This window comes from Chiloscyllium punctatum, chromosome 11, assembly GCF_047496795.1.
Source record: "Chiloscyllium punctatum isolate Juve2018m chromosome 11, sChiPun1.3, whole genome shotgun sequence".
NCBI lineage: Eukaryota > Metazoa > Chordata > Chondrichthyes > Orectolobiformes > Hemiscylliidae > Chiloscyllium > Chiloscyllium punctatum.
In genome coordinates this window covers 100,626,639-100,653,738 of record NC_092749.1, presented here as the reverse complement: position 1 = coordinate 100,653,738, position 27,100 = coordinate 100,626,639, and the positions used below count along the sequence as shown (strand labels likewise).

General features: G+C 40.9%; 1 protein-coding gene across 5 annotated transcripts in view; it reads left to right on the top strand.

Annotated features, from left to right (window-relative positions):
* ralgapa2 (Ral GTPase activating protein catalytic subunit alpha 2) overlaps nucleotides 1-27,100 on the top strand; it is a 564,918-nt gene that overhangs the window by 505,400 nt on the left and 32,418 nt on the right. For 2 of the 5 annotated variants that reach the window (XM_072581416.1, XM_072581412.1), the window contains one exon: nucleotides 1,011-1,050. In XM_072581416.1, the coding sequence (XP_072437517.1) occupies nucleotides 1,011-1,024 (14 nt within the window). In that variant the 3' untranslated portion in view covers nucleotides 1,025-1,050. Of the gene's footprint in view, nucleotides 1-1,010; nucleotides 1,051-3,223; nucleotides 3,259-5,958; nucleotides 6,992-13,995; nucleotides 15,114-27,100 lie in introns of those variants that run through there. The other 3 variants (XM_072581414.1, XM_072581413.1, XM_072581415.1) reach the window with 3 other exon arrangements.

The window sequence follows — 27,100 nt, the reverse complement described above, 5'->3', positions numbered from 1 at the left end:
TCTGTTGATTAAAATGCCTAATTACTGTTGTTGTTATGAAGTTTTAACAGCGCACAGTAGAAATCATTATACTCTGGCATTACAAAAGCCTTCTTCACAATTGCTCAGATTGGAGAGTGCTGAAATTACACAGCAGTGTTCCACTGCTATTCCCAAGAGGAAAGATGGCTTGCAACTGACAAGTATTATTAATTATCACTTTCTTTTCATAACACAGTACCCTGTTTAATTGTTTATCTGGAAGTCGCATGTGTTATTTTCATATGCTTTCAAATGTGACAGTTTTTTTTAAACTAGCATCGGAACTATCTCTCTCCAGCAAATTAGAAATATGGTACAGCATTCAAATTTTAAAACAGTTTTCCTTTTGAAAGTTCAGACAATACTGTTAGATATGTAACTGTACATATGTTGATGTGAGTTGCCCAACTTTTGGAGCAGCTGCAAATTATATATAAAGCTGTTTTTATACTTTTATAAGCTGTGGTTTACAATAGCAAATATTTTTGTGCTTTTTGATTGTTAATCTTTTTCAGAAAATACTTAATAGAAAACTAATGTTATGCAGACAATGAGTAAAGTCGATCCTTTTATGTCATATAAAGTTGATACTATCAGTTTACATGTGCATTAAGTAATTTTAATTCACATGCTTTGTTCTGAATTAATCTTCAGAAAAAAAGAATGACAGCTCTCATGACTGGGAGTATTTGGCAGAAATTTTAAAATCTAAATTATTTTGTTACGTCTAATTATAAAAACTTCTATAAATGTGTTACAACTTTAATTATGAGTTTATGTGAAGATATACATTAGAGATTGAATTCTTGATGAAAATTGTGGTCAAATATTAACAACTCTTCAATTGTAAACAGCAGTATTTAAATCAGATGGTTTTATTTTGTTCCCAAACCACCAAGTCTAAATCCTCCAAAAATTTTCTGTAGTGTTTATGATCAGAATTGTTATGTTAGTATTCAATCCATTTTGTATTTTATCTCTTTCTTCAGATTTGAATATTTAAAGGTCTGATTGCAGTTATTATTAAAGGTAAGACTGTTGTTACATTGGTCTCTAAGATTTCATCTTGCCAGGTTGTTCACTGCACTTTATTAATAAAGCTTGTCCTTTATGCTGTTAGAAAAAGTAGCTTTGCTATTCCTTATCACAGCTCCTAATTAGAAGTGATGTGCTTTAAAACAAGTGGTGCTGGGATTTAACACCTGACTAGGTAGCTGCACTAACAATACTGCTGTACTAATGGTACTTCCCTGTTTCTGCATGTCTGAGCTTTAACTGAAAGCTAATACTTTTGCCTGTGTGCCTGAGGCTGAATCTGACACTAACACCTGCCATATTGGAGAATGTCTTTGTCACTCATGCTTTTGTTTGAATTGCTTCAGGGAGCCAATGAGAGCTAAGTCCATTTATGTTTTGTTCTTTAAGCACCACGCAATTGGATTTTGAAACAGGATAGATAAGAAGTGGCACGTGCTGAGCCGGTCTTTTGAGCCAGCTTGGCTTAATAAGTAGTTTCAGGAGGGCAGATTGCTGAGCCTGGCTTTCTGAATGGAACAGCTGGGGGAGGAAGGAAACACAAAAGACAAGTAGACAGAGTGGCATAAACCTGCAGAATTGTGGGTGGGGCTTTGGACACAGGGAGCAGGCCGACCACACGCCAGGTGTGACCTTTTCTAGCTCATTGGTTCTGCTTGTTTGTCTGGGCAATTTAAAACTCACTGATAGAAATGAGGAATGTGACAGGCTGCTTGCTGCAGCCAGAAGTAGGAGGAGTCTGGCTGAAGCTGATGGACTACTTTGATTAACCCTCTAAGGACTGTATTAGCATATTAGCACCTTATCTAGGAGCATGACAGGTGTAGGAGTTTTGAACGATGGTAATGTGTTTCATGCTACGTTGACGTTTTCTGCAATATTCATCATGCTTAATTTAGTAGCTGAAACCATATAGCAGATGTCACTGGGTGAAAAATACTCCAAGCAACAAAGACAATAAGTTTATAGGAAATTTAAAGCAGTATTTGGAATAAGAATTCGCGATAACTGTGTTCACATCATTATAGAGCTTGGGCTTTGTGATCTGTGCAATAAAATCCACTTACTCAGACTGGGCAAGAAGAGAGCTGCAGCTGTTAAGTACTATTTGTCGCCAGCAGCATTTTTTGACTCTATTCATATAAGGATCTTTTTATAAATGTTAAGTTTTCTCAGATATATCTATTGGTACCGTGCCATTTTGTACCATTGATATTGAGCATTCATATTCACTGTTCCAATTGTTCTTGTGGAAAATCATTTGAATTACAGAGATCCTAATTAGTTTGGAAAGATAATGGAACAGATTATACTTTGCCATTGCTAGGCTCTTTCACCTGAGCAGGGATGCAGGATAAGAGGAAAATCCTTTTTCAAGTAGCAGTTCCTCAGCTGATGTTTTGTAAGACAAGCATGACAAAAGGAGATACTTCACACAGCTTCATTGCATTTAAAGCTTAAAGTTAATTTTATAAGTCTAACAAGCTACTATGTGCTGTGTCACATAACCACAGCACATAGGCGTAATCTGCCACACAGCAGAATTTTCAATTTCAGACCTGGTTTTACGTGGAGAAGGCAAACAGAGATTCTACTGAGGGAAGAGAAGGGCTTTTATTTGTCTTTTAACACTCCTGTGAAGCTCCTTGGGATGCTTTAGTGTGTTACAGGCACTATATAATTACTTGTTGATTTGTCTTGGACGTCTATTTCATAGAACCAGCAGATTTTGGCAGCCAGGTTTCAGCTGAATGCCACCGGTCAGTTCACTCTGTCGTGATGACAGAGGAAGCTCAAAGTATATGTGGATGTATTGACTTTCTAATTACAAAATGCCTTTTTTTGAAAGAAATGACAGCCAAAAGGTGACTGCAGATTTTACTTCAGTGACTCTCTGGAGATAGAGAAACCCTGGAAAGTCACACCTGATTCAGAATTCAAGGGAGTTTCAAATGAGAAATGATAATGTTGTGGTAATCTCACTGGATTAGTAATACAGAATCCCAGACTCCTATTCTGGTGAAAGAGGTTTATATCTCACTATAGCAGATGATGAAATTTGAATCCAGTAAAATCTGCAATAAAAACCTAGCCTAACGCAACCATGTAATAATCACTATTGATAGTTGGAAAAACCCATGTGGTTCTTTAATTTCCTTCTTTTCAGAAGAAATCTGCCATTCTTACCTGGTTTGGTCTAGATACATAGCAAGGTGGTGACCCTTAACAGCCCTTTATTACATTCTGGGCTTGGCAGTGGTGTCCATATTTCATGAACGAATGCAAATTTAAAAGGAAGAAATGCACTGCGAACTGAACTGTAATCTCCTGAGAGTTATCCCAGACTGTGACTATGATAGAAGAAAAAACAACAGTCGAGGCATATTTCCCTTTCAAGAATACACAAAAATGGCGTTTGGAAGTCAGTTGATTCCCAGTGGTCCTGTGGCTAATGGAAGCTGTGTGAGTGGGCTGAGCAGTTGATGTGCACCTGTGGACTGAGTACTTATGTGTACTAGACCGAATATCAGGGTTGGAGAAAGAAACTTCTTCAAGTTGGGCATCCTTGGAAGAGGCTTTGCTGTAAGATTGTAATCAACCAGGACCACATTTTTTGACCCCGAATATCAGTGTTGGTGTGCTGTAAAGGTGAAGGTCAAAGCCAAAAGACGCTTACTTACTCACCCCAGCATTGCAAGTAAATGGTTCACTTTGTCTGAATGCTAAAAGCCAGCATGCCAGTCAAAAGGAAACAGGGCACAAGAGGAATTGCCATGTGAATGATGCCAGCCAGCCACTGTCAAAAGGATTTGAATTGTCCTGCAAAGCCACCAATTAATCAACTACTTAATTATCCATGTTCCAGTTTCTACACTGCATGACCAATCCAGAGACTGACCCATATAGCTTTTAATTTTTATCTTTTTTGGATTCATACTTCATTTCTAATTTGTGCATGTGCATAGTATTATTATTTACATATATAGTAACTAATAAACTCACTCTTTTGTTAACTCAAGGGCTGGTTAAATTGGCTCCTTTTAAAACATTAATTTGGTCTGGGGAAAAAAAGGCATCCACATGTGAAGTGTTCCTTTTAAAAATAACCTTGTGACCCACCAAGGGGGATGGTTGAATGTAAGAAAGAGGAGTCAGTTCATTATTCCTCGCTTAAAATCCCAACAATTTTGGGTATCCTGACTCAAACTGTAATAACGTCACTCATGGTCTAGTCATAACAAATAATATGGATGGAGCGGGACAGCTGAGCAGCTAGTGGATGACCAAGAGGCCACTCGCATTCAGGAAAGACTATTGGCAACAAACTAAATAACAAGGGGATTGTTCCAAGAGTCTTGCAACTGGAAGAGGAGGAGTAAATCAGGACAGTGAAGAACCAGGCACTCGTGATGTTCTTCCTTCATTGACTTTTGATGATTTTTACTAACTTTATGACAGCTTTGCCTAGCATCATAGCCACATGAGCACTTAATTTAGAACTCGGAGCAAATACTGTCAAAGGCCTCTTTTCTGCTAAACTGAATGTTTTAAAATTCTGCTTAGACCTTGACTGCAGTGCAGTTGCGCATCCCCAGTAACCAACCTAAAGGCTGACTTAGAATTAGGTCTGAGAGCTCAACCTTTCAGTTGTGAAAGGAATATCTTCCAGAAAGGAATCAGAATGACAGGAGAAAGAAATGGTGTCAAGAGTTGGGCAAATTAATCGGGGGCAGCAGAGTGGCTCAGTGGTTAACACTGCTGCCTCCCAGCGCCAGGGACCCATATTCAATTCCAGCTTTGGGCGACTGGTCTTTGTGGAGTTTGCACATTATCCCCATGTCTGCGTGGGTTTCCTCCGGGTGCTCCAGTTTCCTCCCACACTCCAAAGATGTGCAAGATTTAGATCAGAGTGGTACTGGAAAAGCACAGCAGGTCAGGCAGCATCGAAGGAGCAGGAAAATTGACGTTTCGGGCTAAAATCGTTCATCAGGAAACTTTCGGGCTTTTGCTCGAAACGTCGATTTTCCTGCTCCTCGGATGCTGCCTGACCTGCTGTGCTTTACCAGCACCACTCAGATCTAAACACTGGTCTCCAGCATTTGCAGTCCTCACTTTTGCCAAAGATATGCAGGTCAGGTGAGTTGGCCATGCTAAATTGCCCATTGTGTTAGGTGCATTAGTCAGACAGAAATGGGTCTGGGTGGGTTACTCTTTGGAGGGTCAGTGTGGACCTGTTCGGCCAAAGGGCCTGTTTCCACACTGTAGAGAATCTAATCTAATCTAAAAAAATTATCCAGAAAAATTACTGAATGAATCTTACTTATTTCATTTCTTTCATGTATAAAACAATTGCTATTAACGACTGTATATACTCAAGTAAATGTTGATCTTGTAAAAGTCAACCCTCTATTTTTGGCCAAAAAAATCTGGAATTTTCCATATATCCTGTGTAAGGATCGACCCTAGTTCTTCACAGATAACAGTTGTCCTGTACGTAAATGTTATGATGAGGAATTTTTTTGTGTGTGTTATTCTGTGATTTGATGTACAATCCACACCAATTTGGCACGACCAACCAACCTTGTGGAATACAGTCATATACCTAGTTGAGGTTTTGAAATTTATTATCATTTTAAAAATGCCCTCCAATAAACAAAGTATACAGCAGCTAAACTGAAAGTTATTGATATTGCAGAGAAGTCAAATAACTGTGCAACAACAAGAGAGTTTTGTGTTTTGGAGAAACTTCTGCGAGGGTGGAGAAAGATATCAAACCAAGGTGTGCCAATTGAGGTAGACCTAATAAATGGCCACAATCAGAGGAAAAAGTTGCTGAGTGGGTACTTGAAAATTGTCAAAATTGAAAATGTGTTAGTCATGAAGCCATCTGAATTCATGCAGGAAACGAATCAAAGAAGGATGGAATTTCGGATTTTAAGGCAAGTGCTGAATGGTGCTCAATGTTCATGAGAAGGCATATCTTAGTACTTCAGCAGAGAACTAAGATTGCATAAAAGCTGCCTGCTGAACTATAAGATGAGATATTACAGTTTCACCAGTTTGTAATCAGAAATTGGCAGAAGGGAGGCTACAAGTCATCATGCATTGGGAACATGGATGAAATGCCTATTATTCTCGACATGCGGATGAATCGAACTGCGAACCAAAAAGGAGAAAAAAAGCAGTATTAGTGAGAACCATTGGCTATGAGAAAAGTAGGTGTACTTTGTTCTTGTATGGCTAATGGCACTAAGTTAACCGATGGCTGTTTTTAAGAGAAAAACTTTGCCAAAGGAGAAATTTCCAAAAGAAATTGGTGTCTAGATGCATCAACAAGTCTGGGTGGATGAAGATGAATGTAGAAAATCGATAAAGGAAGTTTGGAAGTTATGACCTGGTGGACTACACAATGAAAAGAGTTTGCTCGCCTGGGACCAGTTTAAATCACATTTAGTGAAGAATAACACTGATGTAGCTGTAAATCCTCGCAGACCCTCAAGTGTTTTGCAGCCAACCAGTCTTGGTATCAATCAGCCAGTTAAGGACACAATGAGAATGAAGTGGAATAACTGGACGCGTGATGGAGAAAAAATATACATGAAATGAGGCAGTATGTAGGCTCCATCACTGCCACTGATCTGTGAATGGATTCTTGATTCACGGAAGGAAATAAAAGTTTACATTATTTTCAAATCCTTCAAGAAATGTGGAATTTCAAATGCATTGGGCGGTACAGAGAACAATTATCGTTGCGATGACATAGATGAAGAAGAAGTGGATGATGTGCTACCACTAACTATGGGCAGCGAAGACGAAGAGGATCCATGCGATGATATCATTCTTCCTGATGATTATGAAGCTTTATTCAATGCTGAAGATATTGAACAATGTGATTTTGCAGGATTTAATGAACTTTTGTGTTTGACAGGTTTAAGATGTAACATGTTATTGTGATTTAAAGCCTTGTAATATTTCTACCTCACTTTTTGCATCTATAAATAAAAGCTTACTAACTCACTTTTGTTTCTATTTTCTTTGTCCAATAATTACCATAATTTGTTGTATTTTATTCATTTAGAGATCAATTGGGCTTCTGCTGATTATACGGTATTTTGGACTGTAGCATGAATTTCAGCTGCTCAAAAGTAGTATCCATGTAATTGTTGACATCGTAAATCCAACCTTAAGTGATCTAAAAAGCTCAACTTTTACAAGAGTATATATGGTACTTGTGGGCAATGTATTCCGTTTTCTTAAAAATGATGAAAATCATTTGAGTAATCATCAAGACTTTTTATGGGTTTAATTTGTTCACTAAATCGCAACAGAATTCTTTGTTGCTGGTGGGTTTTTTTTATCCAATCCTCGGATGTTAGCTTGGCTGATTGGACCAGTGTTTACTGCCCATCCCATCGTGCTTTCATCTTGTGCCACTTCAGTTTATTTGGTGTACGTACATTCGTAATGGTGTTAGCAAGGGAACTCCTGGAAGTTGACCCAATAATATGGGCAGCACTGTAGCTCTGTGGTTAGTACTGATGTCTCACAGCACCGGGGATCCAGATTTGATTCTAGCGTTGGGCGACTGTGTGTGTGGAGTTTGTACATTCTCCCCGTGTCTGCATGAGCTTTTGCTGGGCACTCCAGCTTCCTCCCACAGTCCAAAAATGTGCAAGTTAGATGGATTGGACATGCTAAATTGTCCATGGTGTCCAGGTGTGTAAGTTAGATGCGTTAGCCATGGGCAGTGCAGGGATAGAGTACAAGGATGGCTCTGGGTGAGCTGCTCTTCAAAGGATCAATGTGGACCTGTTGGGCCGAATGAGCTGTTTTCACACTGGGGTTTCTATTAAAAAAAACTGAAGGAGCAGTAATATTTTTCCAAATCAGGGTGGTGATTGGTAGGTGCAGCCCTTGTCCTTCTAGATGGTTGTGGGTTTGGAAGATGCTGTCAAAGGAACCTTGGTGAATTTCTGCACTTCATCTGCTACTCTCAGTGGTAGAGGGAGTGAATGCCCATTCGTATTGTGCCAATCAAGCATGCTGTTTGATCGTGAATGATGTCAAGTTTCTTGGAATGTTATTGAAATTGCACTCATCCAGGCAATTGGACAGTACAGAGAAACCTCAATTATCCAGCATTCAATTTTCCGAATATCGGATTATCCAGCCAGATCGCAAAGTCCCGATGCTTGGCTAAACTATGTTATCCAGACTTCAATTAACCGAATGAAATACTCCCCGCCTGTGTCCTTTGGATAATCGAGGTTCCTCTGTATTCCATTGCACTCCTGACTTCTACCTTGAGGTAATAGACATGTCTTGGGGACTCAGTAGATGAGTTCCTCGTTGCAGGATTCTTAATTTCTGACCCATTACTTACATGAATAGTTCAGTTTATAGTCATTGGTAACCCCTGGGATGTTGACAGTGGGGTTTCAGCAATGGTAACACCATTAAATGTCAGGGAGCAAAGACTAGATTCTGTCTTGTTGGAAATGGTCATTGCCTGGTACTTGTACTGTTGACTTTACCTGTGTATGGGGCACTGGTTACAAGTGAATGGACTAAATGGAATGCAGCTATTCTTGCCTGATTGATCTTCTACCTACTAAGTCCATGGGGTATTGACAAAAAAGATAGCATCAGTGTAATTTTTGCTACTCCAATTGACCCATTAACAGCATAGCAGGAAGGAATGATACCAGACTGGAGCAAGCCATGAATGCCCCACTTATTGAAAAATTAGTTCTATCATAATAAGAAATATTTTAGTAAGTTTTAGCAAAAAAGCTAATTGAATGATACAACTTAATTAATAGCTAGATTAAGCCAGAATGTAATTTTCGTATCAAGCTAGGATAATGTGAACTATTCATCTATGAACAAAGACTGCTGAACTATTAAATGCGTTCTGAGTTGTGCAACTGATTACATTTATTAAATTTTTGTTCATTACCAATTCTGCCAACGTAATGAGATCCCAATATCAGCTGTGGTATCAGAAAGAAACAGCTGAATAGATATCAAACACTTTCTCAAATAAAGATAACATGAAAAAATAATATAATGTTAGCAACATTCCTTCATTTCCTAGTGACCAGTTGCAGAACAACCCTTAAAACCTAAGTGAATACCATGGACCAGAGAAGTAATTGAGGTTTGTATTTTAATAATCAGGCAAAGGGACAAGAATTTCAGTCCTGACCAGGAATGGATGCGGACAGGTGTGAAAAATAGCATTGCAGGTCAGGCAGCATCCAGGGAGCAGGAAAATCGACGTTTCGGGCATGAGCCCTACTTCAGGAATGAGGAAAGTGTGCCAAGCAGGCTAAGATAAAAGGTAGGGAGGAGGGACTTGGGGGAGGGGCGTTGGAAATGCGATATGTGGAAGGAGGTTAAGGTGGGGGTGATAGGCTGGAGTGGGGGTGGGGGCGGAGAGGTCAGGAAGAAGATTGCAGGTTAGGAAGGTGGTGCTGAGTTCGAGGGTTGGTACTGAGACAAGGTGGGGAGAGGGGAAATGAGGAAACTGGAGAAATCGGAGTTCATCCCTTGTGGTTGGAGGGTTCCTAGGCGGAAGATGAGGTGCTCTTCCTCCAGCCGTCATGTTGCTATGGTCTGGCGATGGAGGAGTCCAAGGACCTGCATGTTCTTGGTGGAGTGGGAGGAGATTGAACAGTTCATCCACTTTACCAACACCTTCCACCCCGACCTCAAATTTACCTGGACCGTCTCAGACTCCTCCCTCCCCTTCCTAGACCTCTCCATTTCTATCTCGGGGCGACCAAATCAACACGGACATTTACTATAAACCAACCGACTCCCACAGCTACCTAGACTACACCTCCTCCCACCCTGCCCCCTGTAAAAATGACATCCCATATTCCCAATTCCTTCGTCTCTGCCGCATCTGCTCCCAGGAGGACCAGTTACAATACCAAACAATCCAGATGGCCTCCTTCTTCAACGACCGCAATTTCCTCTCAGACGTGATCGACGATGCTCTCCACCGCATCTCCTCCACTTCCCATTTCTCCGCCCTTGAGCCCCGCCCCTCCAATCGCCACCAGGACAGAACCCCACTGGTCCTCACCTACCACCCCACCAACCTCCATATACATCGTATCATCCGTCGTCATTTCCGCCACCACCAGGGATATATTTCCCTCCGCTCCCCTATCAGCGTTCTGAAAAGACCACTCCCTCCGTGATTCCCCTCGTCAGGTCCACATCCCCCACCAACCCAACCTCCACTCCCGGCACCTTCCCCTGCGACCGCAAGAAATGCAAAACTTGCGGCCACACCTCCTCCCCCCACCCCCCCCCCCCCCCCCCCCCCCCCTTACTTCCCTCCAAGGCCCCAAGGGATCTTTCCATATCCGCCACAAATTCACTGGCACCTCCACACACATCATTTACTGCATCCGCTGCACCCGATGTGGCCTCCTCTATATTGGGGAGACAGGCCGCCTACTTGTGGAACATTTCAGAGAACACCTCTGGGACACCCAGACCAACCAACCCAACCACCCCGTGGCTCAACACTTCAACTCCCCCTCCCACTCTACCAAGGACATGCAGGTCCTTGGACTCCTCCATCACCAGACCATAGCAACTCGACGGATGGAGGAAGAGCGCCTCATCTTCCGCCCAGGAGCCCTCCAACCACAAGGGATGAACTCCGATTTCTCCAGTTTCCTCATTTCCCCTCCCCCCTCCTTGTCTCAGTCCCAACCCTTGAACTCAGCACTACCTTCCTAACCGGCAATCTTCTTCCTGACCCCTCCGCCCCCGCCCCCACCCCTACCCCCACTCCGGCCTATCACCCTCGCCTTAACCTCCTTCCAACTATCACATTTCCAACGCCCCTCCCCCAAGTCCCTCCTCCCTACCTTTTATCTTAGCCTGCTTGGCACACTTTCCTCATTCCTGAAGAAGGGTTCATACCCGAAACGTTGATTCTCCTGCTCCCTGGATGCTGCCTGACCTGTGCTTTTCCAGCAACACATTTTCAGCTCTGATTTCCAGCACTGCAGTCCTCACTTTCTCCTGAAAAATAGCTTTGTCAACTACATTCTCTTTTCCTCTCCTCTAGCCATTTTCTCAGAAGTGGGATGAGGGTCCAGTAGGCAGCTAATTTAACCAATTGCAAAGACCAACTGGGATTTCTAGCAGGTTAGCGGGAGCCGTAATAGCAGCCTGGTTGAGGAGATTGTTGGGAGTGGCCAAGAGCATGCTCCATGCAGGTTTAAAAGCTCTCTCTGCTTGAGCAGTGGCAAGTCACAGCCTGACTTTGTTGAGGGGTTCCCTGCTCCTCTCCATTCCTTCACAATGGTGGTCTGGCTGAAAAAGCTATTTTTTGAATTCCAACTTTTAGAAAGTTCAAAAGAGGCATCCCCCATTTGAATTACTTTTTCATTGCAGCCTGCTATTATTTCCAAGCTGTGATATGATTCATTCTCCCATTTTGAGAGCTTGCCATTCCATCTTTTGGCCGTTATATGGCTAATCATTATTAGGTACCAAGGTGAAAGAATCCTTTGATCAATATGTGATTTTTGAAAATTTAGACAACTAAAAAGCAATCTAATTAAGATAAATCTATTATCAAGAAATCAATTGATGGGCAGGAGTGCTAAGGTTGTAAATCAGCAGGGAGAGCATATTCCTGACAGGATTGAGCAGGTCTTCTACAATTTTGATACTACTCCAGGCCCACAGAGCAGAGCAATTATAGACGAAGGGCAGGATGCAATTACTGCTGAGGACATTGTGCAAAAAGGAGTGCAATGTTTTTAATACAGGAATCTGAATCATTTTGCATGCATGTGTATGGCTAGAAGGAAACACAACAAGTTAGTACAGATACAAACCCAGAAAATGCTGTTGAAACTCAGCAGATCTGGCAGCATCTGTGGACAGAGAAACAGAGTTAACGTTTCAAGTTTAATGTGACTGTTCTTCAGAATTCTGTTTCTCTGTCCATAGATGCTGCCAGACCTGCTATGTTTCTTCAAATTTTCTGTTTGTTTCAAATTTCTCGCATCCACAATATTTTATGTTTAGATAAGTACATTCTGATTAATCAATCACTCTATACCATATAACAGGTTGGTTCAATAAGGCCACGAGGTGATAAATGGTTTGTGACTTTTGGAATGAGGACTGCAGAAGGAGAACATCATGTCAGCATGTAGTAGAAGATAGGTACGAGTGCATCAGGCAACACCTTGACCTTCACAAATTTGTGTAAAGTGCCTCAGCATGGCAATCCAAAAGTGAAGGTCTTGAGAGTATGGCAGCACACTCTTATCAAGAGAACACTATCAAGCCCACTATAGTAACATGAACAAAGATCTGGAATTCCAGATCTTAGATAGCAAGAAAAAAAAACGCTTGTATCAGCCACAGCAAGCTTAAAGGTTGAACTGGTAATGCTCAACGTGCCAGCAAACATTGCAGTATGTTGCAGCACACGAAACCATCGGCTACAGAATGAGGAAGTTTTGGAGGGCATTCTGAGGGACAGAACTTTACATGCATTTGGAAAGGCAAAGACTCATTATGAATAGTCAGCTCGCTTCATCCTTGGAAAGTTATGTTTTACGAAGATTGATGAAGGCAGAGTGGTCGACATTGTCTATGACTTCCAACAAAGCATTTGACAAGGGTTTGCATGGTAGACTGGTTAGTAAGGTCAGATCACAAAGGATCTTATTTTTAGAAAATTGGTTTGAAGGTAGGAGATAGAGGGTGGTGGTAAGGGTTGCTTTTTGACTGGAAACATCTGACCAGCTGTGTGCTACAACGATCAGTGCTGGGTCCACTGTGATTTGTCATTTATATAAATGATTTGGATGTGCATATAAGAGGAATGGTTAGTAAATGTGACTTAGTAAGATGACACAGAATAGATGATGTAGCAGACTGTGAAGAAGATTATCTCCGGGTACGACAAGACCTTGATCAGGTGGACCGAGGAGTGGTATATGGGGTTTAGTTTAGATTAATGTGAGGTATTGCATTTTGGCGAGAGTGAGGATTGTGGATGCTGGTGATCAGAAATGAGAGTGTGGTGCTGGAAAAGCACAGCAGGTCAGGCAGCATCTGAGAAGCAGTAGGATCAACATTTCGGGCATAAACCCTTCATCAGGAATGCATTTTGCTAAAACTAACGAGGGCAGGACTTATACAGTAATGTAAGAGCCCTGAACAGAGACCTGGGGTACAGGTGCATAGTTACTTGAAAGTGGAGTTGCAGGTCAATATGGTGATGAAGAAGGCGTTTGGCAGGCTTGCCTTCATTGGTCACAACATTGACTATAGAAGCTAGATGTTATGTTGCAGCTGCACAAGATATTGGCGTGGCCACTTTTCGCGTACTGCGAACAATTTTGGTCGCCCTTTATATGAAGGATATTGTTAAACTTGAGAGGGTGTAGAAAAGATTTACAAGGATGTTGCTGTGACTGGAGTGTTACTTGGACGTCTTAGAGAGATTTATTAAATCTTGCGAGACATGGATAGGATGCCAAGGTCTTTTTCTCGGAGTGGTGGAGTCCAAAACTAGAGGGTATAAGTTTAAGGTGAAAGGGGAAAGATTTAAAAAAGACCTGAGCAGTAACTTTTTCACGCAGAGAGTGGTGCGTGCATGGAATGAGCTGCTCGAGGAATTGGTGGATACAGGTACAATTACAATATTTTAAAAGGCATCTGGATGGGTACATGAATAGGGAGGGTTTAGAGAGATATGCGGCAAATGCTGACAAATGGGACCAGGTCAGACTGGAAACAAGAACAGAAACTGCTGGACAAGCTCAACAGGTCTGGCAGGATCTGCGGAGAACAATTAGCGTTAATGTTTCGGGTCGAGTGACCCTTCTAGTTTTGAGGAAGGGTCACTGGACCTGAAACATTAATTCTGATTTCTCTCCACAGATGCTGCCAGACGTGCTGAGCTTACCCAGCAGTTTCTGCTTCCGATTTGCCTGCAGTTCTTTCGGTTTTTATCTAGGTCAGATTGGGATGTCAGGTCAGTGCAGACAAGTTAGACCAAAGGGTCTTTCTCTGTGCTGTATGACTCTGGCTACAAGTCTGTATTTAACGAGTTGAGATAGACAAAAGACAATCATCTTGAAGCAGACAGAGTGTAAAATCAGTTCAATTTCCACCAAGGAAAGTTCCAGCTGCCCCAAAAAGCCAGGCTCAAAGACAAAACAGAAGATCCAGAAAAGAAGGGAAGTAATCAGGAAAGTGATAACTACTCAGTATGGATTAGTAGCATGATAGCAGTGAAACAACCTGGTAAGCTGAGAGTATGCATCAAACCAAAACTCTGAAGCGGTCTTATTACTCTCAAGCCAACCTTCGAAGGAATTTTCCACAACTTGCACTGGAAAAATCTTCACTACATTGATGCGAAAAATAATTATTAACAAGTAGAGTTGGAGAAAGCAACAACTTTCTAACTGCATTTTGGACAGACTTTGAGATGGTTATGCTTGTCATTTGGCATGTCCATAGCTCCAGAGGAATAACAACACAGACACATGAGCTAATTAGTGATCTTCTCAGAGTGAAAGCTTCAGTGGTTGGAAGCAGAAACACATGACAGAAGCCATTGCTGACCATTGTTGAAATCTATCATAATTTCTATGCAAAGCTTGCCAAATCAACCTGAAGCTGAACAATATATGTTGCAACTAGAAATGTCTGAAGTCAAGAACATAAGCACTGTACTGACTGCAGAAGTTCCTTGCCTGGATCCCAAAATGTTGAGAGCTTTAGCAGTGATGCAGCTCTAACATGCAAAAGCTGTGCAATGATTTGCCATATTCATGAACTGGGGTGGCATGGTGGCTCAGTGGTTAGCACTGCTGCCTCAGAGTAAGGGACCTGAATTTCAATTCCACTCTTGGGCAAGGGTGTCTGCATGGAGTTGCACATTCTCCCCATGTCTGCATGGCTCCCATAGACCAGCAATGTGCAGGTTATGTGGATTAGTTTTGCTAAATTGCTCCGTAGTGTCCAAGGATGTATGAACTATATGGATTAGTCCTGGGAAATGCAGGGTGGGAGGGATGGGTCTAGGTGGGATGCTCTTCAGAGGATCGGTGTGGGCTCAATAGGCTGAACAGTTTTCTTCCACACTGCAGGGATTCTATGATTCTTAACTATCTAACAAATCGTACAAGGATTTTGTCATTTGAAAGCCAGGGCACAAACTTCCAACGCACTCAATGAGTGGAATTGAACAATCAGTTATACCTTTGCAACCACATGAATATACACTTAACTGGTGAAGCTGATCAGGAAGATGCGAATTGATTACCTGCATAGTCTGCAAATCAACCATCAGACTCCGAGATCACAGTAACCCAACAACAGAAATGGGGTAACCATAGGTACCATAGCAAGAACAAAAAGGATATGGGAACAATACCCCCCCCCCCCCCCCACCTCCCCCCCAAGAAATGAAACATCAACCAGGAGAACAGCCTGGTGAAAAGGGTGTATGTTTGGGTTGAAATATAATTGGGTACGAATGTCCTCCTTGATCTCTCATAATCATGTGACCTCTATCATGTCACAAACATACTGGAAGCAATGATTTCATAGGCACATCAGTAAAGATACTGTTCGGATAAATCTGCTGAGTAATGAGCACGGAACACTGACATTGACGTTCACAAAGCCTGCAGGATTGTCCCTTTCCCATTTGTTTTTTTCTTTTTGCAAGCTGTACAAATTGCATTGATCATTCGTTACACCTTTTCGGCATTGTTGGTCCAAAGGGCAAAATATAGTGATTGATTAAAATGAGGCATGATCTGTTAAATAGCCAAATACCTGTTAGAGTTATTGTGACTGAGTGAGTGATTTGGTTACCATGTTAATATAAAGAGAAGACCAGGAATCTTTGGTGAAATCGAATTGTATTGCAATCTAGCAATCTGCATTCTAGTTTGTGAAGATTTATTGGAAAAATAACATTTATAATATAACTCAAAAGTGAACAGTTAAAAATAAAATACAGATGTTTACTCTATTATTTTTAGAAAAAAAATTGATAAATGTTTTCTGAAAACGTTCAGTTCTCGTGTTAATAGCCTGAGACGAATTTGAAGTACTTGCTTGCAGATTCAAATTTTAACTTGTACTTTATCATCAGAAAAGCTCCTTGCCAAACTTTCCAGTGATGCATGGCTTTTTAAAATGCTACAAAAAAAGGCAAAGAATAATCAAGAAAACTAAAGCAATGCTGCCCTTTATAATTTGCAGAGGACTGAAGTATAATGATGCAGTAGTTATGCTGCAGCAATACAAAACCCTGATTAGACTCCACTTGGGAGTGGTGTGAGCAGATCTGGTCATCACATCTTGGAAAGAATGTATTGCCTTGAAGGGAGAATAATATAGTTTTACAAGAATAATACTTGGACTTCTAGGGTTAAGTTACAAGGGCAGAATATGCAAATTAATCCTGCTTTCTCGAGAATTTGGAAGATTATGGGGTTATCTGATCAAAGTCTTCACGATGTTAACAAGGAAAGACAACATAGGTAAGGATAGACTGTTTCCACTGTTTTGAAGCTTCTAAAATTGGGGGCACAGTCTAAAAGCTAGGGCCAGACAGTTCAGGAGAGATGTTAGGAAAGATTTCTGCACATAAAAGGTGGTAGAGGTTTGGAACAGTCTTCCACAAACATTAGTTGATGCTAGATCATAGAGTCTCTAAATGTGAAAGCAGGCCATTTGACCCATCAAGCCCACACTGACTTTCTGAAGAGGATCCTACCCATACCAACCCGCTACCCTATTCCTGTATCCTAGCATTACCCATGGCTAATCATCCAACCTGCACATCTGTGGATCCATTGTTAATTTTTAAGCTGAGTTGAATTTTTGTTAAGCAACAGTTAAGGGTGATAGGCCAAGGGCAGGTAAATGGAGTTCGGCCACAGATCAGCTGTGATCTCATTGAATGTTAGAATACACTCGAGGGGCTGAAAGGTCTATTCCTATTTTTTGTGTGCGTATGTATTTTCTCACACTATTTTAATTATGATGACAATTTCTTATTCCAAAATGTCACTGCATTCATTTTCTTACCTGAATACTGATGGGCCCATTAGACAGTTGTGGCCCTCATCAGAACTACTCCTTTTCCAAATCTAACCTGCCCTAATATCTTTTTCTTGGTTCTGCCAAATTCCAAAGACTTTCCCTCTCCAATGTGCCCTTCTTCCAATCAGTGCTGCTGAACCCTTCTCTACCCCAGTGCTTCCATATTCCAGGATTTGTGCTTCTTGCTAGCAATCTGTGGTATCCCCTGCAATTCTTCCAGGTTTAAAAGCTCCTGTCTGGCACTACAGCACAGCAAGTACTAACAGCAGAGAAGAATGAAATTACTGAATGATGTGGTATTATAAATTGTTTACATGTTAGAATCAGCTGTTCAGCCCAAATTATCAATGATAATGCTTTTGCTCAATTAAGCCACCTTTGGCCTCTTTCTCCTAACCCAGTTACAAGTCTTTCTGTTCCTTACATCTTTATGATTTATCCAGCTTCTGCTTAAAGTCCACCTGTGGTAATCACCTTAACTACACCTAGTGAGTTCTATGTTCTAACCATTTTCCCTGCATAAAACAGTTTCTTCTGAGTTCTCTATTATATTTGTTAGTGACTACTTTATATTGGCTTACATTCAAAAAGAAACAAACATCTTCCTTATTTCTAAAGACAGCTATCAGGCTATGTTCGCTTTCCTCTTATCTATACTAAAAGGCACTGATCTATTTAATATTTCCTTTTAACCCATTATAATACATTACTTTTCACCTTTGTCACTGGTGTCTCGATCCTTTTTGTGATATGGAGAGCAGAGCTGTTCACAGTCTCCCACATGCAGTTCTGTCCAACATAACTGCTACCTCTTAATTCTATCCCACCAAAAAGAATCAGTTTGCATTTTTGTGGTCTTTTTAACCTCCTTTGTTGATTTTAATGACTTATCTATCTTCGCTCGTTGATTCCTATATTTCTGTTTCCCACAGGACAATTATGTTTCAAGGTATATGTGACCTCCTTATTCTTCCTACCAAAATGTTTTATCTGTTACAATCATTTAATGTTAATTTGCCAATTAAATCCATATTCTGTATGTTTTCATTATAAATGTGAACTTAGGAATTTTGATGGAATAGTTATTAAAACTATATACTGATGATTTTTTTTACATTATTTAACTAGTTAATTTTAGAAAATCTATTAAAATCAATTATATATGAGCTACATATTATTAATAATCTTGATCATCCTCTAATTTCTACCAGTATTCTGAATATATTACATATGGTGGATTGAGTAACTTCATATTGACACTATCAGTAGTCAATTCTGGAAGAAATAATGCATCATAATCTAAGATTTCTTTCTAGGCAGCACTTTGCAACTCATTCTGATGTATTAAATACTGATGCAAGTATAATAAATTAAACATGAATCAACAATTATGACCTAAATTTTGTGATAATAAGTAAATTATTGTTGAGGAGCCCTAACAATTAGCCTTAATTTCAAGTGCTCCATTCTGAAATTGGTTCAAGTTCAAAGCTATTAATCCAGTGTTTATCATGATCATGCATCTGCCCAAAGCTGGTCCTTTTGCATAGTGTGCTTTGGTAAAATGTTTTCCTTCAATGTGAACCTCTTTTCGATTTACTTGATTTAGTGTAAACTCAACACTCATCTGCAAAGATGAGTGTCCATTACTGCCCATCCTTTTTGACTTATGTTTTCTTCCTTCTTCCAGACCATTTTTCTAAACAATGGTGCTTTATGGTGGATTGAACATTGAGTTTGTGAGAGTCCAGCATATTGGTGTGCTGAGACTTTTGGACAATTGAAACGTGACACCCACAGAGTCATCCTGACTCACCTCTTCATCCTATTCAAAACTAAAGAAAATTAACACTTAGAACATATTTAATGAATGTGAAAACCTAGACAAATGTTTTTTTTTTAATTTGGGCAAACTACAAAGCAGAAATAAGAACAGGGGAGAATATATTTAATGCAGAGAAGTTTGAACAAAATTGGGAAAGGCCGTATAAAATAAATGATACCATTTTATCTTCCCTCAATCTCTATCTTTCCCAACACTTAACTCCCCTGTCCATCCAACACTTGGTTGCCCTACTTGACATGGCATCCACTGTTTGGCCACTTTCATTTCAAATAGACAATAAATAAAGTGTCTATGTACTAACAGTATTAAGATAGTCAAGGCACTTGTCAATGGACAACAAATATTTCGCTTGAAAATAAGACAGTGTCACTGGTCACGAGGGTAGCATGCTGGAAATCAAGCCCTGCAATTCCAGGTTTCATCGCAAAAGTTAAAAGGTTGTAAACTCCCCAATTTACCTGGATTTCAGACCAGCATGGGCCAGGTTTCTGTACTTAACAAGAATTACTATTTGTTACAAGCCATTAGACTCTAATTTCAGGTAAACAGTTGTAAATTTTGGCATATAACACGATGTACTCTTTCCCATGTAGGTGGGAAAATAAAATATGGACAAAGGGAAAATGGCACAAGTTTAATCTTTGTTTAATAGATCTATTGGATTAGCTGTTGCTGATCAGAAGGTTTCTTCTCTGTTTTTCTTTTCTAAATGCTTCCACTAGTTTGTAAGAGGCAGAGGGTGGCTAATTCACTTGTAAAAGGTCTCTGATTTATCAATTAAGTCATAGTTTGCAGTAACTGCTGAAAGAAAGATTAACTGGTTTTCTTTAAGTTCTGATGTGGGTCACTGGTCCCAAAACATTAACTTGGATTTCTCTTCACAGATGCTGCCAGATATGCTGAGCTTTTCCAGCAACTTCTGTTTTTGTTTCTGATATACAGCATCCGCAGTTCTTTCAGTTAAAGTGGCTTACTGCAGAGAACAGGAACAGCTCATGAGCTGGTTGAGATCTGGTTACTTCCCTGTTTCTTGTTCCTAGCCCCAAGCTGCTTAGATATATGAGAACCAATCCCATTGTTGTTAGCAGGCAAATAGCTTTGTCATCAAAAACTGGCCACTAATCCATAGACCAATCAACTACCTGTTGCCACCCAAAGCTCCATGTGAGTTTAGAACCCATTTTCCCAGTTTGACTGCAGTTCAATTACTGCTTGATCAAAAAGATGTATAAGTTATCCTTGCCATGAATTACTTTTTTAAAAATCATTCAGCAATCTTTGCAAAACATTGGTTTTAAAAGCAGTTCTTTCGCATTTCAGTCCACAAGTTTAAAAGCACAAAAATAAAAAAAGGCATAGTCAATACAATACAGAAATTGTAAAGCCATCATACAAAGGGTAGAAGTAACCTGTACCAGAGGACAGATTGTACCTGAATTGGAAGGAGACGAATATACTGGCAGGGAGATTTGCTAGAGCTGCTCTGGAGGATTTAAACTAGCAAGATTTGTGGGACCCCAGGGAAATAGTGAGGAAAAAGATCAATCTGAAACTGGTACAGTTTGGAAAAGGAGCGAGTCAAACAGTCAGGGCAAGCAGGAACAAAACGGAGAACAAGGTAGGACTGATAAATTAAACTGCATTTATTTCAATGCAAGAGGCCTAACAGGGAAGGCTGATGAACTCAGGGCATGGTTCGGAACATTTTTTCTAGGATATCAAAGCAATTGTAGAGATGTGGCTCAGGGATGGACAGGACTGACAGCTTAATGTTCCAGGATACAGATGCTATAGGAAGGATAGAAAGGGGGACAAGAGAGGAGGGGGAGTGGCGCTTTTGATAAGGGCTAGCATTATGGTCGTACTTAAGGAGGGTATTCCTGGGGATATTTGAGTGGAACTGAGAAATAAAAAAGGGATGAGCACATTCTTGAGATTGTATTATAGACCTCCCCCAATAGTCAGCAGGAAATTGAGAAACAAATTTGTTAATTATCTGTAAAATTAATAGGGTGGTTATGGGAGGGGATTTTAACTTTCCAGACATAGACTGGGACTGCCATAGTGTTAAGAATTTAGATGTTACATGTGTATAAGAAAATTTTCTGATTCAGTATGTGGATGTACCTACCAGAGAAGGTGCAAAACTTGACCTACTCTTGGGAGCTAAGGTAGGGCTGGTGACTGAGGTATCAATGGGGGAGCACTTTGGGGCCAGCAACCATAATTCTGTTTGTCTTAAAATAATGATGAAAAGGATAGGCCAGATCTAAATGTTAAAGTTTTAAATTGGAGGAAGGCCAATTTTGACAGTATTAGGCAGGCCCTTTCAAAAGTTGATGGGGGGCAGATGTTCACAGTTAAAGGGATGGCTGGAAAATGGGAAGCCTTCAAAATGAGATAATGAGAGTCCAAATGCAGTACATTCCTGTTAGGTTGAAAGGAAAGGCTGGTAGATATAGAGAATGTTGGATGACGAGAGATATTGAAGTTTTGGTTAAGAAAAAGAAAAAAGGATATGTCATGTATAGGCAGGAGAGATCGAGTGAATCCTTGTAAGAGTTTCAAGCCAGTAGGAGTATACTTCAGAGGGACATCAGGAGGGCAAAAAGGGGACATGAAATAGGGTTAAGGAGAATCCTAAGAGATTTTATAAATACACTAAGGACAAAAGGGTAATGAGGGAGAGAATAGGGCTCCTCAAAGATTAGCAAGGCAGCCTCTGTGCAGACCCACAGGAGATGGTGAGACACTAAGCAAGTATTTTGCATCAGTGTTTACTGTGGAGAAGGAACTTGGAAGATATGGAATGTGGGGAAATGGATGGTGACATCTTGAAAAATGTCCATATTACAGAGGAGGAGGTGCTGGATGTCTTAAAATGTATAAAAGTGGATAAATCCCCAGGACCTGATCAGATGCACCCTAGAACTCTGTGGGAAGCTGGGGAAGTGATTACAAATATCTTACTGAGATATTTGTGTCATCGATAGTCACAGGTGAGGTGCCGGTAGAGTGAGGATGGCTCACGTGGTGCCACTATTTAAGAAAGGTGGTAAGGAAAAGCCAGGGAACTATAGACCACTGACCCTGATGTCGATGGTGGGCAAGTTGTTGGAGGGAATCCTGAGGGATAGGATGTGCATGTATTTGGAAAGGCAAGGACTGATTAGGGATAGTCAACATGGCGTTGTGCATGGGAAATCATGTCTTGTGAACTTGATTGAGTTTTCTGAAGATGTAACAAAGGATTGATGAGGGCAGAGCAATGGATATGATCTATATGGACGTCAATAAGGCATTTGACAAGGTTCCTCATGGTAGACTTGTTAGCAAGGTTAGATCTCATGGAATACAGGGAGAGCTAGCCATTTGGATACAGAACTGACTGGAAGGTAGAAGACAGGGTGGTGATGGGGGTTTCTTTTCAGACTGGAGACCTTTGACCAGCAGTGTGCTACAAGGATTGGTGCTGGATCCTCTGCCATTTGTCATATATAAATTTGGATGTGAATATAGGAAGTATGGTTAGTAAGTTTGCAGATGATGCCATCATTGGAGATGTATTGGACAGCGGAGGTTACCTCAGAGTACAACGGGACCTTGCATAGATGGGCCAGTGGGCTAAGGAATGGCAGATGAAGTTTAATTTAGATAAATGTGAGGTACTGCATTTTGGAAAGGCAAATCAGAGCAGGACATATCCACTTAATGGTAAGGTCCTCGGGAGTGTCGTTAAATAGAGAGACCTTGGAGTGCAGGTTCATAGTTCCTTGAAAGTAGAGTCACAGGTAGATAGGACAGTGAAGAAGATATTTGATATGCTTTCCTTTATTGGTCAGAGCATTGAGTGTAGGAGTTGGGAGGTCATGTTGCGGTTGTACAGGACATTGGTTAGGCCACCTTTGGAATATTGTGTGCAATTCTGGTCTCCTCCTTATTGGAAGGATGTTGTGAAACTTGAAAGAGTTCAGAAAAGGTTTACAAGGATATTGCCAGGTTTGGAAAGTTTGAGCTATCGGGGGAAGGCTGAAAAGACTGGAATGTCAGAGGCTGAAGGGTGACCTTATAGATGTTTATAAAATCATGAGGAGCATGGATCAGGTAAATAGTCAAGGTCTCTCCCCTGTGTGGGTCAGTCCAGAACTGGAGGGCATAGGTTTAGGGTGAGAGGGGAAAAGTTTAAAAGGGACCTAAGGGGCGACTTTTTCATGCAAAGGGTGGTGCATGTATGGAACGAGCTACCAGAGGAAGTGGTGGAGGCCGGTATAATTACAACATATGGATTGGTATATGAATAGGAAGGGTTTAGAGGGATAAGGGCTGGCAAAGTGCTGGTAAATTGGACCAGATTAGGTTAGAATATCTGGTCGGCATTGACAAGTTGGACCGAAGGGTCTGTTTCCGTGCTGTAGATCTATATGATTCTAAGTATGGAAAGTTATATAGATTTCTAAAGGGCAAGCCTTTATTTTTTTGATGTGTTCATCATGTAGTGTAGCCATCACGAGCTAGGCCAGCACTTATTATCTATCCTTAATCATCCTGGAAAGATGCTGACTGCCTCCTTGAACCACTGTTGTAATTTCAGTGTAGGGACACACTCTGAGCTGTCAGGAAGTGAATTTCTGGATTTTAACCCAATGACAATGAAGGATGTAAAAACAGAAATTGCTGGAAAAGCTCTGCAGGTGTGGCAGCATCTGTGAAGAGAGATCAGAGTTAATGTTTCTGGTCCGATGACCCTTCCTGAAAAGTATGCTCCCAGATGGTTGGACTAAGGACACTACCCTGAGGAAGTGCTGTGTAGTGATGGCTTTGGACCAAAGTGGTTGAGCTCCAACACAACCACACCCATCTTCCTTTGTGTTCGATATGACTCCAACCAGTGCAGAGTTTTCCTCTGATTTCCATTGTTTATACTTTTGCTAGGGCTTCTCAATGCCATATTCAGTCAAATGCTGCTACTCTCACCTTATTTCTGGACGTCAGTTTTTTTTAATCCCATGTTTTCATGAAGGCTGTAATGTCGTCAGGAACTAAGTGGTCCTGGTGGAACCCAAGCTAAGCATCAATGTGCAGTTCAGTCCTTTAGCAAGTGCTACAGCTGTAGCCAACCCATTCTTTCACTTTGTTAGGTGATCTAGAGTAGTCTGATAAAGTGTTCGTTGTTCAGGATGGATTTGCCATTCTTTTTGTGGACAGCGCATACCTGGGCAATTTCCTACAATGTCAGTTCAATACTAGTGTTGTGACTGTATTGAATAGCTTGACAAAGGAGGTGGGGGGGGTTTTGGGCCCCAAGTCATCCATTCTGTTAAATGCTATCAGGGCCTGTAATTTTTGCAGTATCCAGTGCCATCAGCCATTCAATGATACTGAAGAAGTAGCACATAATAAATAAATCAGGTTACAAGAAAGTGGAATTGAGGAAAGTTTGACCATATAGATAGATCGTCAGAGGCCAAACATCAAAGACATTTCTGAGATTGGAAAGATGACTGTTGTTCCACAATGGTTTATGTTTGAATTGCTGTACTTAGCCAAATTGCAAAAAAGAGCAGTTTGCAGATTTGGTATCCTAAGAGTGAAAGTCATTTTGGATACAGACCCTAGAAAAGCAACCCCCCCCCACCCCCAAAAGAAGCGCTGAACTTACTGCATCTAAAGTTCAAGTCAGGCCCTTTGAGAAAACAGCTATTTTGGCTCCATTCGGTTTAAGCACATTTTTCTCCCAAAAGGACTCAAATGGACATGAAGCATCTTTTCTCCAAAAACCAGTTAGTCCCAAGGTTTTTGATTAAAGGATCCCTGATTTGTAATGGAAGTGGAAATAGATGGGTTTAGTGATGATCAGGATATGGATGATATTCCCTCTAAGCTGTGCAGCATACCAACACATTGACTTCTGGGTTCAGAAGTTGATGTCTCATATGGTCCTTGGAGGTCCACACACAGAAAAACAGAGTATTCGATGGAGTCAGAAACTTGGCACAGGACAAATACAACACCGAGATTATGAACAGTTTGTTTCAATTTCACAATTACTCAGGAGAGGCATAAAATCAGTAGTTAGACAACCACGTTAAAGGCCAGGAGCAAGCACAAGTTCTTCACTTTTCCCAAAATTTCTTCAAAAGAAATTTCTTCTAATCCAGTCGTAGATTTCAGACAAATAGTCTGATGATTAACTCACATTAGAAGAACTGGATGATGCAGTGAAATTATATATTGTCCCTGAATATGTGCAGCAAATATGTTACAGATGAGGTCACAAAGGTGCAAATGAGAAGCACTTGGGCCTTGAAATGTAGAAACTGCAAGAGAAGCCATTACAGCGTAGATAAAAGTTCAACTAATTGAGCACAGTCCAACATAGCTTGAGGAGAACCACTGGAAGAAATGGTCAACCTTGTCAAAACAGACTGTTTCACTACAGTCATGGTCATATAAAATGTCACTTGTGACTAAGGTAAGTATTTTGATATTGTCACAGGGACAGAAACCTATTTGGAGGGATACAGATATAAAGTTCTGAGAAAACTGGGTATTTGGACGTATTGGTACATTCAATGAAGTGAAGTCAGTCAGGCGGAAGTTTTGTAGGAATTTGATTAAGACAGCAGCATGTAGGTCTCTGAGAGAAAATGAACCTGGAGAGTGCATCAGAAAAGAAACTGAAAAATTTGGGATTAAGGCAGAGGGGTCCCTTAGAAGAGCTTTGGCTTGGTGGGATAGAGAAAAGATGGTCTTGAGTTTAGTGACAAAGATGTTTATGAGCCTTTACACTTACTGTTCGAGTTGCAAGGGAGAGGTGTTAAAGAAGATCATTTGCAGTAAATAAAATGGTGCATTAGCTATCATCCAATGGGAGTTAGAACATAGAACATAGAAAAATACAGCGCAGTACAGGCCCTTTGGCCCTCGATGTTGCGCCGATCCAAGCCCACCTAACCTACACTAGCCCACTATCCTCCATATACCTATCCAATGCCCGTTTAAATGCCCATAAAGAGGGAGAGTCCACCACTGCTACTGGCAGGGCATTCCATGAATTCACGACTCGCTGAGTAAAGAGTCTACCCCTAACATCTGTCCTATACCTACCACCCCTTAATTTAAAGCTATGCCCCCTCATAATAGCTGACTCCATACGTGGAAAAAGCTTCTCATGGTCACCCAACCTTCTAACCCTTCCTCCAGGTCATTTATAAAAATGATAAACAGCAATGGTCCCAAAACAGATCCTTGTGGAACACCGCTAGTAACTGCACTCCAAGATGAACCTTTACCATCAACTACTACCCTCTGTCTTCTTCCAGCCAGCCAATTCCTAATCCAAACCTCCAACTCACCCTCAATGCCATACCTCCGTATTTTTTGCAGTAGCCTACCATGGGGAACCTTATCAAACGCCTTACTAAAATCCATATACACCACATGTACCGCTTTACCCTCATCCACCTCCTTAGTCACCTTCTCAAAGAATTCAATAAGGTTTGTGAGGCACGATCTGCCCTTCACAAAACCATGCTGACTATCCATGAACACATTATTCCTATCCAGATGTTCATAAATCCTATCCCTTACAATTCTCTCTAAGACTTTGCCCACAACAGAAGTGAGGCTCACCGGCCTATAGATACTAGGGTTATCCCTACTCCCCTTCTTGAACAAGGGAACCACATTTGCTATCCTCCAGTCTTCTGGCACTATTCCTGTAGACAATGAGGACATAAAAGTCAAGGCCAATGGTTCTTCAATCTCCTCCCTTGCTTCCCAGAGAATCCTAGGATAAATGACATCGGGCCCAGGGGACTTATCTATTTTCACCCTTTCCAGAATTTCCAACACCTCTTCCCTACATACCTCAAAGCCGTCCATTCTAATTAATTGTGACTCAGTATTCTCATCGGCAACAATGTCCTGTTCCTGAGTGAATACTGACGAAAAGTATTCATTCGGTGTCTCCCCAATCTCTTAAACCTCCACATGCAACGTCCCACTACTATCCTTGACTGGACCTATTCCTACCCTAGTCATTCTTTTATTCCTGACATACCTATAGAA